At 41.4% G+C, this 16020-nt stretch overlaps 1 protein-coding gene across 2 annotated transcripts; it reads right to left on the bottom strand.

The window, feature by feature from the left end:
* Positions 1 to 1249: 1249 nt before the first annotated feature.
* On the bottom strand, positions 1250 to 15993 carry matk (megakaryocyte-associated tyrosine kinase). 2 transcript variants are annotated; one of them, XM_085449517.1, is made up of 13 exons: positions 15909 to 15993; positions 15671 to 15768; positions 13215 to 13328; positions 12997 to 13112; positions 12430 to 12649; positions 11004 to 11097; positions 10796 to 10861; positions 10593 to 10692; positions 10346 to 10430; positions 9502 to 9575; positions 9159 to 9354; positions 8889 to 8975; positions 1250 to 2856 (listed from the first exon to the last, which is right to left on the bottom strand). In XM_085449517.1, exons 2-13 carry the CDS (start codon positions 15677 to 15679, stop codon positions 2641 to 2643), a joined length of 1377 nt encoding a protein of 458 aa, XP_085305643.1. In that variant the 5' UTR covers positions 15680 to 15768; positions 15909 to 15993; the 3' UTR covers positions 1250 to 2640. The 2 variants fall into 2 exon arrangements, with proteins under 2 accessions (XP_085305643.1, XP_085305644.1); XM_085449518.1 differs by lacking the exons at positions 15671 to 15768; positions 15909 to 15993 and adding an exon at positions 15081 to 15225.
* Positions 15994 to 16020: the final 27 nt, after the last annotated feature.

Here is a 16020-nt window from a genome sequence, read left to right as displayed (position 1 = left end):
CACAGTTTCCAGGACAACAGCAAGACATTAAACTATTACTAATAACAATGTAACTATTTGTGTTGTATGATTCATTCATTTATCATTGACTTTAGCCAAATTTTGAGCTAGCTCTACGTGTATGTTAGAAAGCAGATATGGCTTCAGCTCCCTTTGATGTTAACGCATCACACATGACAAAACATTATGTATACGCAACAAATCTGATGCCCCCAGAAATGTTTGTAGCGCGACTGTTAATACACGTGTCTCGTTTTTGATGTACATTCCAGCAAATTATATTCTGAAAGGAAGCAATGATGACACCGGAGCTTTAATCTTTATGTTGAGGGTTCAGGAAAAAGTTGATTCCGTTCATCTGGACGTAGCGTATTCAGTGGGAGAAACTTCATCATTTATCCAGCTTTTTTGTGATTTGGATGATTTGTCATGTGTCAAGACATTTAATTTGACGGTTGTTACAGCCATATTTAACACTATAGCTTAAAAACTGTTTTTTTGTTTTGTTTTAGAAATTCTTAATGAAGCTGGAAAATTCAAATACAATACAAATACAAACAAAATTTAGACTACAGACAAAAAGGCTCTGCAAACAGAAATATGAGGGCGTTACAGCTAATTTGCCCAATATGAGATGGTTACGTTTTAATTGGAGGACTGCAGCCTGTGCAAAGCTGAAAGTCAATGCTTCAAGCTCTCATGTGAGGTCAGAGAGTTAGGAACAAAAATGTGGGACTGCATGGTATTGTGCGCCTAACTTTCCCTATCCTGGAACAGCTGAAGCCAACAGCTGAGTCCCTATCAATTCTGCTTCAGCAGATTAGCTGTTGGCTAAGTGTTACTAGAACGTGCACCTTAGAAAGCTTTAGGTTCTCTGAGAAAAACGTATCAGCTCACCCAGCGACATATGGACACCTGGATGAAAGCTCAGTCACACCTAAACACACACGAGCAGAAAAACATGTGATGCTCGTGAAAAAACCTTTCAATTATGTTTAAATCATTCTCAGCAGAGGAAGCACATTTCAACATTTGCTTCTTTTATAAATCCTTTCGCAGAAAATTGCTGCTCATCCTGTTACACAGAGCAGATTGAACAAATCGCAGAGGATAACAAGGATAACAAGAGATGGAGGATCAAGCCTCAATTTGCGATTCGTCTCTTGGGACAGTACCAGGCTTACCAAGACTTAAATCAAATGACATCTTAAATTTGGTCGTGTGACACAACAATAATCCAAAAAGAGGCTGCATTTTGCTCCAAGATTTGCTTTTAGTAATACCAAGAAATCTCTAAACTAAAAAAAAAAAAATCACAGCTGACAATCACGTGGTGAAAAACAGGTCATATGTGCACTTTAATAAATAGAACATGAAAGAAACACATGCAGTTGTTCCATAGATTTAAAAATATGATTTTTCTGAATTTAGGGTCTAATTTCTGTTTGCTGGTTTAAATTCTTGAGTCCCTTTGAAAAGAAATGTAATGAGTTCCTCGTGTTGTGAAGGTTTCCTGTTGTTACTCTGTAATCACACGTTATTTTGGGGATTTCTCTTTAATATGCTTGAGTTGTGTTTACAGGTTTGGCATGCACTCCCAGTTAGAAGAGATGCTTCTGACCTGAAATGGCTGATGAGTAATGCACGAAGGCCTAAAGGACAAAAATCAACAAGAATGAAAGAAAAAAATTACTCTGACCAATTAAGTGGTGTTTCAGGAGTTATCTTAAAAGATAAGATGGATAAGATTATATTATAAGATTATAGGATTATAAATAAGAGAGCTGCTTTTGAAAGCTAGCTTAGCCCGTAACAATAATTGACTATAACAGCATTTGTCCAAGATATTATTTGGTCCCTAAGTAGAATTTCTTAAATATCTCTAAAGGCACCCATTAAAAAAATCTTAAAGTTGTTATTTTCTTTTTCTACTGGAAGTAAATGCTCGTGTATTTCAAATACTGAAAATTTGACCCTAATTTCAGGAAAAAATGACAAATTTGGGGAAATTGCACCATAAATCAGTGCCTGTATAATGAAGAGCAACCAAATGAGCTCCTTACAGGTACATCAGAGTCACAGTCTCGTCCCTGCGCAGATATTTTGTTCTCTGTTTGTGTCCTCTTAGACATGTGACCTGAAAGCTCCTGTCCTCTTTCTGTGGACAGTGAAAGCTGCTTAATCTGGACTCGGAGTACACATATTCTTTCAAAACCCCTAAAACTGACAACCGGCTATAAAAGAAGCAGAAACTCAGACAGGCTGAATCCTGTAAACACCACTCTGTTGTTACTGCTCTGCAAAATGTACATAGTGTTGCTTTAAGGGTTTACCAAAATTATAACAATCCATCCTGAGAGGAACATAAATATCTGCACTAAATATTATTGCAATCCATCCAACAGCTGTCGTGACAAAAGTCAAGCGTTTCACGGTTTATTCCGTAGTTTATCAGGTTAGGTAGGCCATCGAGACCCAAAAGGTGAAGTTTGGTGTAGTCATGGCTCCAACCATTTTGCATCACATACATTCATGATCAGAGTTCATGGTCTTTTCTCTCAGTAAAACTCTTGTGGCTCTAAAACTCAACGGTCCAACAGCTTGTATTTGTATCCCAGACTGCAGGGCAATAATTCAGGATCAAGATCCGGTCTGATCTTGAGACTTTGACCCAGAGCCCGGGCTGAGTTTTTCCATCTCTCGGTCCAGTTTCTCCCTCAGCTTGTGAAATCCGGGTCTTTTCCGAGGTTCCTGCTCCCAGCAAACCCTCATCAGGGAGTAAACACTTGGAGGACAGTCTTCTGGAGCTTCCATGCGATAGCCTTGTTCCACTTTGTCTTTCACCTCCTGCAGAGACTAAAGCAGAGGAGCAATGGGAAAATGTTTGACATAGGAAGTGATTACCTCAGAAGATTACTACATTAAATGTGTTAAACGGGTTTTCATGGTGACTAAAATCAATTGCAGAGTATTAAGAAACAATCCAAACTTAAACAATGATAGCTGCACTTTATGCAGAACTGCAATCATTGTCTGTTGTATTTAAAGCACTGAGGGACGGACACCTGCACTGTTGATGTGAAGCAACAACAAAACCACTGTGGGGGTGGAGTGCAGGTTTTGGCCAGGCTGTCAGGGAAGAGGTGAGGCAGAAGGATTTAGGGAGTAGGGTCGGCTGAGGTAAGTGACACACCTCAAGCGCATCAGCCAATTAACCACATCTTGATATAGTGCAGGTCAGAGAGGACAAACAACCACATGCTTGCCCTTCCTCCAAGGAGAAGCCAAAAGCCGAAAGAAGCTTGAGTTTCTATTTACGTTGCATGTCAGGAACCCGCAAAGGCGCCGTGGGATGTACAGTGTGCGTAAATCAACACTGTAAATCAGCAGTTCCCAAACTTTTTCGCTGGCCCCCCTTTGTTTTACAGAAAAATGTTCGCGCCCCCCCCCCCTCGCGCGCGCACACACACACACACAAACACATCCTCCAACCACACACACCCACATTTACTCAATTGCGGTTTATTTCACACCTCAAACATTTAGTGAACAATTAAGCAAATACAAGTAACCTGCAGGTAGTAAGAAAATAAACTACAAACTCTTTTACGCTGCGTCCGCACCTACACGGGTATTTTTGAAAACGCAGCTGTGTCGTCCACGTAAACGATGTTTCGAATCACCGAAAACAGATTTTTTTAAAACTCCTTTTTTTGCGTTTACGTGTGGACAAGGAACACAGAGTTCGTCAGGCAACGTCAAAGGTACGTGCCTTTATTCGGGTCACGCTGTGGCCACGTCATTGTTTACATGAGAGGAATTGCAGAATAGCAGATTAACAGTATTTTGTCTCTATCTTCAGGTTTTACACGCTTACATATAAACACTCAGTTACTGTCCCTCTATTTACAAAGGCAGAGGCGTCACGGTGTCATTATTTTACATGTAGTTGTTTTTTCCTGTGTAATAATGTTCAACATTGCTATCAATAATTTTTTTTTTTAAAAATGTCTCTCTGTGCAAAATGGGTTTAAAAACATAAACAGCTGTGGGATCCTGTTTGTCTGTGATTTAGACAGGGGGAACAAATCGTGGCAGGATCAGCCTGATGTTATTTGTATCCCGCTGTAACTTTACTGTATAAAGAGCAAACATCTCCAAACTGTCAGGAGTAGTTAGTCATTACAACAAGTGTTTGTGAACTAAAAATCAAGAATGTGGGATCCTGTTTGTCTGTGATTTGGAGAACCCAGGGAAAACCAACCCTGCAGGGAGACCTACCTCGGCACCTGTGCAGGTGAAGCCAAAGGGCAGATTTGCTTCACCATTAGGGCTGCCACGATTAGTCGACTAGTCACGATTACGTCGACTATCAAAATCGTCGACGACTGATTTAATAGTCGACGCGTCGTTTGAAGCTTTGTAAGATCACAAAAGACGCAGGAATAAGTAGCAGGATTTAAGAGTGTAATAACGGACTGAAACAGAAGATGGCAGCACTGCATGTCCAAGGATGCCAGCTGCCGTTAAACCCCGAAGAAGAAGAAACTGTGTCCCAGAATTCATAGCGCGGCCCTGCTTAGTTTCCAACAATGGCGGCAGCTAGTTAGTTTTAATATTACTCTTATTATTCTTTCTGGGTCACAAAATAAACGTTTAACATATTTTCAGGCGAGAATGTAGCTGTGTAAACCTCAAATATCTGCTCAGTTTATCAGGACACCACATATTTTCAAAAGCGCTCCGACGTTTTCGGAGACGTCTGTTACCCACTAGCTCGATAGCTAGCCGGGGGCTAGGCTCACTAGAGCCGTGAGAACACCGGACTCCCGGCAAATCGTTTTCAAACCCACCGCCGTCTTTCACTATTCAGGTTAAACATGATATATGAGTCACTTAGATAACTTAACAATGTTATTGTTTGGCTTTTTTTAGTATTTTATTTGTTCCTGAGTAAATCGGTTTGGATGAGATTAAAGTTATAGTTTTTACACAGCTGAATAAACGTCAAGCAGACAGCTGATTATCAGAAGTGTGAGATGCTCCAGAATTTACTCCGGTGTCCTGTTATAGTTTAGATAGCAAGGAGTTTATTAAACTTCACTGAAACAATCTGCAAATTTCATTACAATTTAATAAACTATCATCTTGTCTTTATTTTTAGTTAGCACATACCTTAAACACTTAAAGCTGAAAGCTAATGATAGTTATATAAGAGCAGATGCTGCTGGTGCAATAAGCTGTACGCTGTATGTTCAATGGATGATGATCTGATTAGTCGACTAATCGCAAAAGTAATCGCTGACTAGTCGACTATCAAAATAATCGTTTGTGGCAGCCCTATTCACCATATTTTCTCGTCTTTGGCTTAGAATGAAGTTGGTTTGGAAACATATTCAGCGACGCTTCATCTCCTGCTTTGCGTTTCTGTGGGCGCCCGTGCTAGCAGAGTCCAAGCGTTGTTGTCCCCCCCCCAGCAATAGCTCTGCGCCCCCCCTAGGGGGCGGGCCCCACACTTTGGGAAGGTCTGCTGTAAATGAAAGACCTGTTGTTGACCAAGTTTGAAGCCATGAGCGCTGTGGAGCAGGTTTTCGGGTTTTGACCACTCGGCTTTCCCCTTCAGATGTTCCTCAGCCCATGGGGCTTGTGCTCCTTCTACCTAATGTTTCTGTTCACTGGGATTCTCAACAACCACTATGTCTGCTTGGCTGACCAGCAGCTGCTTGTTTGTCTGGAACATTAGGTCCCAATACCTTAACCCTGTTGTTCTCAACCACCTCATCAGGACTTTGGGACTTCTAATCCGTATGTGACACAGACGTTCCTGTACACTGTCCCAGCTTGTATCTGAAATTCCACTATTATACGTTCAATATCTCCAAAGCACCTTTGCACAGCCAGTAACTTGGGTCCTGTCAGTTGTGGTAGACTCCTGCCTCCGTGGATCTGGTGTCTTGGGCCCGTCCTGGCACCGGCTGTGTTGTCCATTAGGCCAGCTTTTTCTAGCCACTGGTAGATTTCTTGAGCTACCTCTCTCTGTCGCTGCCTTTTTTTCAGCTGCCCGAGGTACTCTTGGAGCAGCCGATCTCTTGGGGACAGATTCCTGATGTACTCATAGATGTTTCCTCCTGCATTGTGGTTCTGGTTTCTGTGGCAGTGGTAAATATTAGTTTGACTGAATCTGGTGTTGATGATAGTGAGTTGAGCTGTGCGCTCATGTCTGCAAGCATCTGTGAGTTCATCTGTAAGCTGGGGCAGTGGTGCCCTTGGTTGTGTGGATGCTTTGAGTCTGGCCACAATCTCCATCCTGTAGTTCAGCTGCATCTTCTACCAGAGGCGACTCATTACTCATTATTATTATTCCCATTGTGGCGTAGCCTCTGGATCTCCAGATGTTACTGCGCGAGGCAACCAAGTACTTCATAGTCAGTGTAAATGTGGGTCTTCTGCTTATCCATAGTTCCCATATGCACTGGCTATAACAGCTCTTACTGGGTCAGCTGGTATTACATCAATTCCCTGTCTTGTTACAGACACATACATGGAAAATGAGATGTTCTCGGTTGGGGAACAATGACTTACTTCTCATCAGTATGTCCTGACATCGAGCTTGTTAAGCCAGAAGATGTCCGAGCCAGTATGGCAATAGTTAACAACTTCAACAACTACTGGACTAAAAAGAGGGAATATATGTAGGGCTGTGCGATATGACCAAAACCTCATATCCCGATATGAGACATCTATCGTCCGATAACCATATAAATCACAACAATGGAACATTTTCTGTAAATTCTGTGAATCTCGGGCAGCTCGACTTGCGTGAAGTGTTTCCAGCTGCGCGTCGTGTAGCTGGAGTCGAGTGTTTTAACCGATGCTGAAACGATAGATTTTTAGACATAAGTTGTAACGGCGCCGTTTTCTTTGTGAGTATTTATTACACGGCGTGCTGCTGGCGGCTCTTTTTTAATTCTCATCCGTAAATAATCTGCATCTTTCACGTGATTCAGTTTATTTTGAAAAGTCTCAACAGGATCTTGAGCTTTATTGTGAAAGGTTTACGTGGAACATAAACAAGCGGACACGCGATGCTGTTACTGTAGTTGTTGCTAACGACAACGCATAAAAACAGGCGCTTGTCCGTCCGTGGTGTGGTTATATTAAATATAAGAGAAAGAGAGAACTTTAAGAAATTAATATAAACACTACAGTGACATCAGAACCATGAACAAATATTGCTGTAAACAGTTTATTTTGTGACACCACGAAACAAACGATAGCATAAAATGAAACGATGGACGTTTTTATATCGTCATCAGATATATATGGTTATATCGAACAGCCCTAAATATATGAACAATCTTCAGGCTTTCTTCTTTGCTTTTATCCTCGAATTCAACTGAAGGAGCTAGAAAAGAGCCGCTCAGATAACACAGCATAGCCAAAACACCAAACCTGTAACCTCAATAGTCATATTTAAGTCAAACACATGCTCCTCCCAGCAGTGCCAATGTGCTTCACATCAACTGTGAAGGAAGCTGCTCACCCTGCATGCTAAATGGTGTTTACTAATTTAGCAAAGACTGAAGTCTTCAACCATTTAATGCACGTAGGTAAACGTAGCCTTTGTGTCAGAGCTCATGTATTTCTACTCTATAAATACAGATACAGTTATCACAACAAACAAAGTTCTGGTTCCTTCAGTGTCAGACACATTATAGTGAGGTTCACCATGAACATGACCACTGCTGATATCAATCTGACCCTAACCCACCCGTGGGTAAACCAGCCTTAAATATAACAATTTACAACCTGCAATGAAGACTTGTCATTCTCTCAGTGGAGGCTGTCTTCAAGATAACGTGAGCAGAGTTTTGTCTGTACTGCATAGTGGAGTTCACACAGACACAATTACACTCTCGTTGTTAGTTTGTGCTCTTTGCCAAGTGTTAACTAATTAGATGTAGTGTTTAATTGAAGCTAAAACAAACTTACTTAAATAATCAACCCGTGTATTTGTTAAACAAGCTGTAATTGGTAGGTAATCAAAAGACACCACCTGAAGTACGATGGAAAAGAGATGGAGGACTCGGTGTTTAATTCTGCCTGATCCTACTGATCCCAGCTTCCTCACTAAACTGCTAAGATGCAAATCACCTTGGAGGTCGGGGATCATTACCTGACGGGGATTAGAGTGATAAACAAGGCTGTGTTTAAGCAGCGTGGTTCCTCCCTTTCACAATCTGTCTGTTTGCTCTTTGCAGCTTCCTGTACTGCACAAGTTCAGAGAGCAGGTTTTTCTCTACATGCTGTAAAGTTAGAGCAATCAAATTCAATTTTTTTGTAACACAGTAACACAACAATCAGCTGATTTGAAATTGTGCGCTCAGAGGAGGAACTGGTGGACTGATCTACACAGCAACATAGACATTACACTTTTACTGCACAAAAAGACAAGAGCACGAAATACAAACTGTCCGTAACCAAACCAGTCCCATTATGCTGCTAACACAGCTTTGACTATTTGCTAGCATCTGCACAGACAGCATGCTAACGCTAAGGCATGCTGTTTCTACATATTCACGTTTCTAAAGTAGAATCACCTTTAAAGTGTCTTTGTGGGCTGGATTTCATCTTTGCTTTGTGTTTACATGTAAAACTGGTGCATCCTGATTCTGACAGGGGTTTGTGTTGGTGTGTAAAACTGTAGTCTCAGGTTTATCGTGTTCATTGGTGAGTACGGTGAAAGTAAAGTAATGCTTTTAAGAAAATTAACAAGTAATGTGTAACACTTTTGTTTTTTGAGTAATGACCACAACTAACATGCGTGTAAAGCACCACTGTAAACACACACATATACACTGATAGCAGACTGCACTGGTGCTACTTACCATCTTGGGGTAAGGCTGACGACCGTATGAGAAGATCTCCCACAGAAGAATGCCGTAACTCCAAACATCTGACTTTGTGCTGAATTTCTGCCGGATGAGGACAAAAATGTGCAAAATGTAAAGCAGCTTTCTATTAGGACATACTTTTTAAATCAGTTTAGTCCTTCCTGTCTTTAATTTGATTGATTCTTTAATTTGATAAGTAATATTTTAGAATTTATCCAAAAAACATGTAAAAGACGAGCATAGTGCATTCCTTCTTAAACTGACCTCTTTCTTTAGCGCTTCAGGTGCCGTCCATTTCACCGGCAGTTTGGCTTTATCTGACACCTTGGAATCCACTTTGGTTAGGCCGAAGTCGCTCACCTTGGCTACATTGTCATCAGAAATTAGGACATTACGAGCTGCCAGATCTCTGTGAACCAGCTTCTTTGACTCCAGGTAATCCATCCCCTCACACACATCACTAACAACAGACACACACATATAAAAAAATATTAAAAATACACTATTAAACACACACGCTGTACAGCAGACTGATTAACAATCTGTGCTCTGATGCACACACTATAGATTTTGCTAATGAAAGGCCATTTTTGATGTTCGCACTCACAGAGAAAAGCGAAGCAGCTGAACAGAGTTTACAACCGAACGCCCCCGTGTCCTGAGAAAGTTAACGAGGTTTCCCTGCAACAGACAAACACGCAGCGCTCAAAAAAGTCAAATCAAACAAAGTGTGTAATGTTCAAACATACATATTAAATATGGGAGAAAGGCTGAGGCTGTCAAAGTAGACCCAACGTTGCAAACGATGACGTTTTCATGTTTCCTCACCACCTGCTGCACAAAAGCTTTTTGCACCACATTTATCTTTAGTTGCTTAGCCCAGCTGTTTATTTACACCAGCACAGCCTGAAAATGAACTTTCAGCGTAACAATCAATGAAACGATCTGTGAGAAAACAACCTGAAGCTCCCCACCGGTGACTCACATACTAGTTTTACTTCCTCTATGTTTCACAGTTATGCTGACTTTACCTTTATCGTTGCCTAATATTTATTTACACGTTATTCATGCCTTTGGTTCATCTACGCTTGACTTTTGTAATTCACTGTTTTTCACTCTCTAGTTCAAAATGCTGGAGCTAGACTTTTAACTGGTGCTAGAACCAAGATTGTATCACTGATACTGGTTTCCTGTTCATATTAGAATTCAGTTTAAGATTTTCTATCATTGGTTTTTAAAGCTCTCAGTGGTCGGACCCCACCAATACCATCTCTCTTATTCACTTTCTCAAACGCAGCTGCAAAACGGTGGAACCAGCTCTACGTGTCAAATATCGCTGTTTATAAATCTTGCTTGGTAATCTATTGACTAAAACTGCGACCGGTGGTTGTTGTCTTCCTTCATATATGGGGCCAATGATAAACTGCTAATTGTAAACATGTTGGCTGTACCTTAGTCATGAGCTCTGTGACAATGTGAAGCCCTTTGTGAAGGATGACTCCCAACAGCCGCACCAGATTTTTATGCTGCAGCTTCCTGGAAGAAGTGAGTCCACGTTAAAAATAAGAATTTAGCAGCATAACGGGAAATGCAGGCTTACAGATGCATTACATTTAAAACAAGATCACAATGCATTCATTCTTTTTCACTCGTGTTGTTTTCAATATTGTCAGAATTTGCAGAAATCTTGGGACTCACGTCATAACTGTGGTCTCCTGCAGGAACGCCTGAGCTGTGACATCACATTTAATGGTCTTCACTGCCACCCTCTGGCCCATGTACACCCCTTCATAAACAGCTGGAGGTTGAATCACACACTCGCCGTTTAACCAACCTATTGCATCTTTAACTATCTGCCGTTCCTGATGCTTTTTAAAGGGAAATTAAAACCGAAAACTCACCACCAAACTCCCCTTCGCCGATATTCTCTCCCAGAGTGAGCTTCTCAATGTCCAACAGCCATCCACCTAAAATGAGCACATACGTAAAGAAGATAACCTCTCACGCATGTTTCCATTATCATTGCTATAAATACTTCACATACATGACTCATCCCCACACAGCAGCTCACCTCTTTTCTTAGGAAGCACATACTGATGTTAAACTTACTTTTAGACAGCTCCAACTCAGCTGACTTGGTTCCCTGTTTCTGTTTGGGTTTCAGAAGAGTCGTAGCGATCGAGCCTTTGTTCTTTGAATAGAACTGCAAAGATGGAAGATTCAGTCAACACAATTTCAGCTTTTTATCTTATTTTCCACCCCATGTGATCATGCTTGGTTTACCTGTGAATTACTGACTCATTAAGATCAAGTACATTTTTGGGGGGGGTTAAGATGGAAAAATCTCACTTAAACTTGAACAGAGAGCTGTGAAAAAATAACTCATCTTAGTAATTCAGGAAACCTAAATGTGGCCACAGCTGTAGGTTTAAGTGCAAACACATAAAGGGTAGTCCTATGAATAGACTGCACTCCACAAAGAGCAATACTGAATTAAATCCAGCACTGAACTCGATGTATTATACAAATATAATAGATTATGTGACATACTGCTCTATGAGCACCGGACAAACAATCCAGCTCAAATATTTGGCCGTTCTTCCTTTTCCTGCAGGAGTAAGTCAGCTGGTCTGACTCAGGCCTGGAGCCATCTGTAGCTCTCTGATAAGCTGCTGAACGAGTGCTGCCATCTCTGTGGAGTCTCCAAACTCTGACTGCACCCTCACACAAAGACCGGCTCAATGCTGATAAACCATAAAAGGGCTGAATTTGATTATCTCATCCTGATTTTGACACGAGAACTAAATATATTTTTCCTCTGCTGTCACTGATGATACACTGATGAGGCTTCAGGCTGACAAACAGCTTGAATACAGCAGGCCTGCAGTGTCTATTAAACGGAGACTGAGACAATAATACTGCAATGAATTTTGGTGCACACGTTCTTCTCATCTTAGGGGATTTTGATAGCACTCCTCTTTCTCTTCCTTTCTTGCCAGCATTCCCATCGCCCTTATTTTATGGTCAAAGCTAATTAGCTGGTGCTAACTAGGAACACTGGCAGTGCCACATTACTGTTTCCCTCAAGTGCAGGCTCTTTATTTTGGAAAGGCTGGAGTGAGGAAATCATCCAATTTTTTATTTAAAAAAAAAGCTGAACAGAAAGCCAGTCAGGTGACTTTCCCCTGGGGAGAAGGAGGATACGCATGAATTGAATTATGAGTGGACGGTTAAGCTTGTGTCCTCCTTCCAGATAATTTCATAAGCATTACTAGCTGAACCCCCAAGGCAATTTTAATTCTGCATGCACTTTAGGGCGGCTGGATCTGCACCTCCAGCTGTGCAATCTTGCATTGCATAATGATAATTAAATGATCTTGAATGTTGTAAATCGATAAACGGTGCAGAGAGTGCAGGCGGATCTGTCAGAAGGTGGACTTAATAAACTACATGTAGCTCTTTCACATATAGAGTCGTATCCACGTTAAACAGAATCTGTAACAGAAACGTGTCCAGTGAGCTCATTTCCTCCTACCTCTATCATATCGATGAGGTTGTAGAAATACTGGGTTTTATCGATGGTCAGCTTGTTGTCCTGATAAATGACCCTGTAGTGAATGACCTCTCCGGAGATGCTCACGCACAGGACGTAGTCGCCAGGATGACGGATGCTCTCTCGCACCAGGAACAGGCCATCCTCGGCTGGCTGTAGCTTAGACACAGCTTCTGGACCGGAGATCTTTCCGTGAAACCAGCTGAGGAAAGACAACGCACGCTGAGTCGCATAAACTAATCATTCCTCGTGAACGTAATGCCAAATATGACATTTTTTAAATCACTCAACAGGCAGGAAAGTGGTTACATACATTTATCAAGCATTCAGGTATTAACATCTCTGAAAAAGGAACTTGGGGTGAATACTCCAGAGACCATGTTTGTTTGCATGTCTAAGATGTGTGATCACGAGTTAAGGGCTGACCACAATGGAAACTAAATAAAGAGACGAGCATCACACTGCATGTGATCGCTGTGAAAACAAGAGGGAAACACACCCACGTGAGCCCTCAGTACCTTCATGTGAGAGAAAAACAAGGTGACTTACGGCATGAGGCTGAGGCTGGGGTCGACTCGCAGAGCCTCTCTTTCACGCACATTGGTGGCGTTGATGATTCCTTCTTCTCCTGTGGTGTTGTGTCTGGCTCTGTAGCATCCCTTCTTCTAGAAAAGAGCAACGTTCGCTTTATCAGTTTCAGTTTCTTCCAAATAAAAATCCTCTAAAGCTCTGCAGCATCTGTAAAACATGACGGTGAGTGACGGTACCGTGGTTGTGTCAGCAATAGTGAGGATGTCTCCTTTGCGGTACAGCAGTTCTCCAGGTTTGGGTTTTTTGTGATCCCCCTTGGCTACACACTGAGTACCGGCAGCCCAACTCATCTAAGGAGGCAAAGGAAAATTATGAGAAGGGCACTGACCCATGACTGTGAGTCACACTTTGAGTTTGCTTTGCTAAACTTGCTGTTTTAGGACTCACAAGTGTTATTGTACGTTTTTACTTGTCGTGTATCGTAGTGATGATTTGTGAGACCACTGAACAACCAGCATAAAACCAAAGCATTTGAACATATCTCTTTTGGACACCCACAGCCCGTCTTGGTTTGGTGGTTGGTTGTCGACTTTATTCTGGTCGGCGTAAAAAATACACCAACAAAATGAGAATTTCCTTTTTTTGGAGGTCGGATCTTTTGGCCAAGAATTTTAGTAAATATATCTACCGGCGACAAATATTGGACCTCCATGAAATGATCAACTGATTTCCTTTTATTGACCAATGACCTTTGCCTGATTTCCATCAGAATTAAATGTTATTATCTGCTACTGGTATCTGCAAAATCTGAGAACGATATCTTGAAAACTGTGGACAGACTGCGAACAAACAGACAGAGAAACAAATGGAAACGATGACAGACTCCCTCCGTTTGGGGGAGAATGATAGCCTACGCATCAAGTTCTCAAAGAGTTTGTGACATATGAGCATCATTTTTGAAACACTGCATGGTAAGGTAGAGAAAACATGAGTTAAGAAATTTAAGTTTTCTCGGTTGACGTCATCTCAGGATGAGATGAGAAGTCTTGTTCGTAGCATTCCCAGAATATTTAATTTTGTCTAATAAAATATTAACATTTAGTGTCCCTGTATTGATACAATATTGCCACATTATGATGTATCATTTCTGTCCCCACCCTGAATAAATATGAACTCTGACATTTTGCACTGCCAGTATTTCCATCTTGCCTTTGTTCATTTGTTCAAATAAGGTTAAAATCATGACTATTGAAGTGCTTTAATGGCAGTATTGTTAATGTAAAAGGACACATGTGATTCTCTGTTCCTTCATGCAAGTTCCTGATATTTCCAAAGGTTTTACATCGATTAATGCTGTTTAATACATTAAAGCCAAAAGATTCCTGGACACATTTGGCTTGACAAAGCCAACGTCCTAATTCAAAGCAAACTAATGGCTCAGTCATACAAGCAAAAACAGGACAACACCTTGCATAAACAATTAGACAGATTAATTAATTTAAAAAAAATAGATATCTGTGGCTGTGTGCTGATTGTACTTAAATTTGTCACATTCATCCAGTTGATCGCAAGATAACTGCACAGGTCGCCTGACAGGAGGAAACCTTTCTGCAAACAGTCGCAGTCTGACTTGGACTCATTCTCTGGGAGACTGTTGAATAACTGCTGTTTAAATTATAAATGCAGACAGATTCTCAACATGTTGCGGTCAGTTTGAATGAGTCAGCGACTGAGTGCCAGCTGGTTGTATTCAGGTTGTATCCCTACAGAACAGGAAGGATGCTGAGAAACTTTTCTGTGTACGTAGACAGTAACAGATATGTGATTTCTGACAGTCTGTCACAGTTTACGGCTGTATTACCAGGAACGCATTGCGTGTGATTGCCAACTTGACCTCATTCAAACGGAGATTGATATCAGACTGACTCGATGTTATGGCAGATTTAGTGACAGAGTCGGCGGTGAGCTGGTGCCAGCTCTGATATTTATCATCTATTTCTGTGAAACACAATAAAGTCCATAACATTATTTGTAACGGAACTGCATGTTACATTTTTAAAAAATATATATCAAAAATTAGAAAAATCTCATATGAAACTCACTGAGAAAATTGCCCGTGGAGCAATACCGCAGAACTCTATCTGCAGCAGTATCAGAATCATCAGGACTACTTCAGCTCGTCCTGAATCCTTACACGCACATATAGAATTCAAAATAGTGCTGAAGTCACTTTATTGGGGAAAAAACCCTTTTATTAGTTCATAACGCACTCAAAGGGTTTGGCCACCAGTGCATCTCTGAGTTGCGCAGTCAGACCTGAGCAGGTTGAGATCTTTTAACTGTCCTGAGAATCAGATCTCAGCTGAGGGCGCTTTCGGTAATTTGGCGCAAGCTGCCTGCTGATCCGAGGTCAGTTACATCTGTGTTTACGGTTCAAAAGATTTAAATTCTGACAGGCTTACAGTTCATAACTGTGTGTTTGTGTTGACTTGTATCCTACTTGTTTGGTTTATTGCCTGACTACACGGTTTGTGGTTTTATGGTTTACGTGTAATTAAATGTGCCGTATAAATAAAGCCGACACTCGGGTGTAAATTTGGATTAAGACATGAGTACTTAGTACATACTTTATCAATCACATTAGCGTTAGCCTATAATCTGAAATACAGCTGCACACATCTGCAGTACGTACCTTTGCCATCAGCAGGGCTGGCTGGATAATTCTTTGAACACCTGGCCGAGCAAACAAGGTCTCCGAACAGCCAGGAAAGATAAAAAGCGCCGTCTGTCCTGTAATAAAACGCAAACAGATGCAGTACAATTCAAAGCTGCTGTTCGATAAATCCGCCTCTGTCGAAGTCAAAGCCAGAAGATGAACGCCCAGACAGCGCCGTCCGTCCGAGTCCTCGTCGGCATAAATGTTTCAGTACCTGCGGCTCTTTGGGGAGAGCCTGTCAGCAGGAGAAACCACCAGGCTCCAGGCCTCCTCAGCGGGCACTCTCCGTCAAACTTATTTTCGGCTGAATTTCTTCATCGTCTCCA

Source organism: Copadichromis virginalis, linkage group LG23 (assembly GCF_057382275.1).
Source record: "Copadichromis virginalis isolate Kocher_CV1m ecotype Utaka linkage group LG23, C_Virginalis_male_GT1.1, whole genome shotgun sequence".
NCBI classification, from domain to species: Eukaryota; Metazoa; Chordata; class Actinopteri; order Cichliformes; family Cichlidae; genus Copadichromis; species Copadichromis virginalis.
Note: the sequence above shows the minus strand (reverse complement) of the source record. Positions and strands in the feature narration are given on the sequence as shown.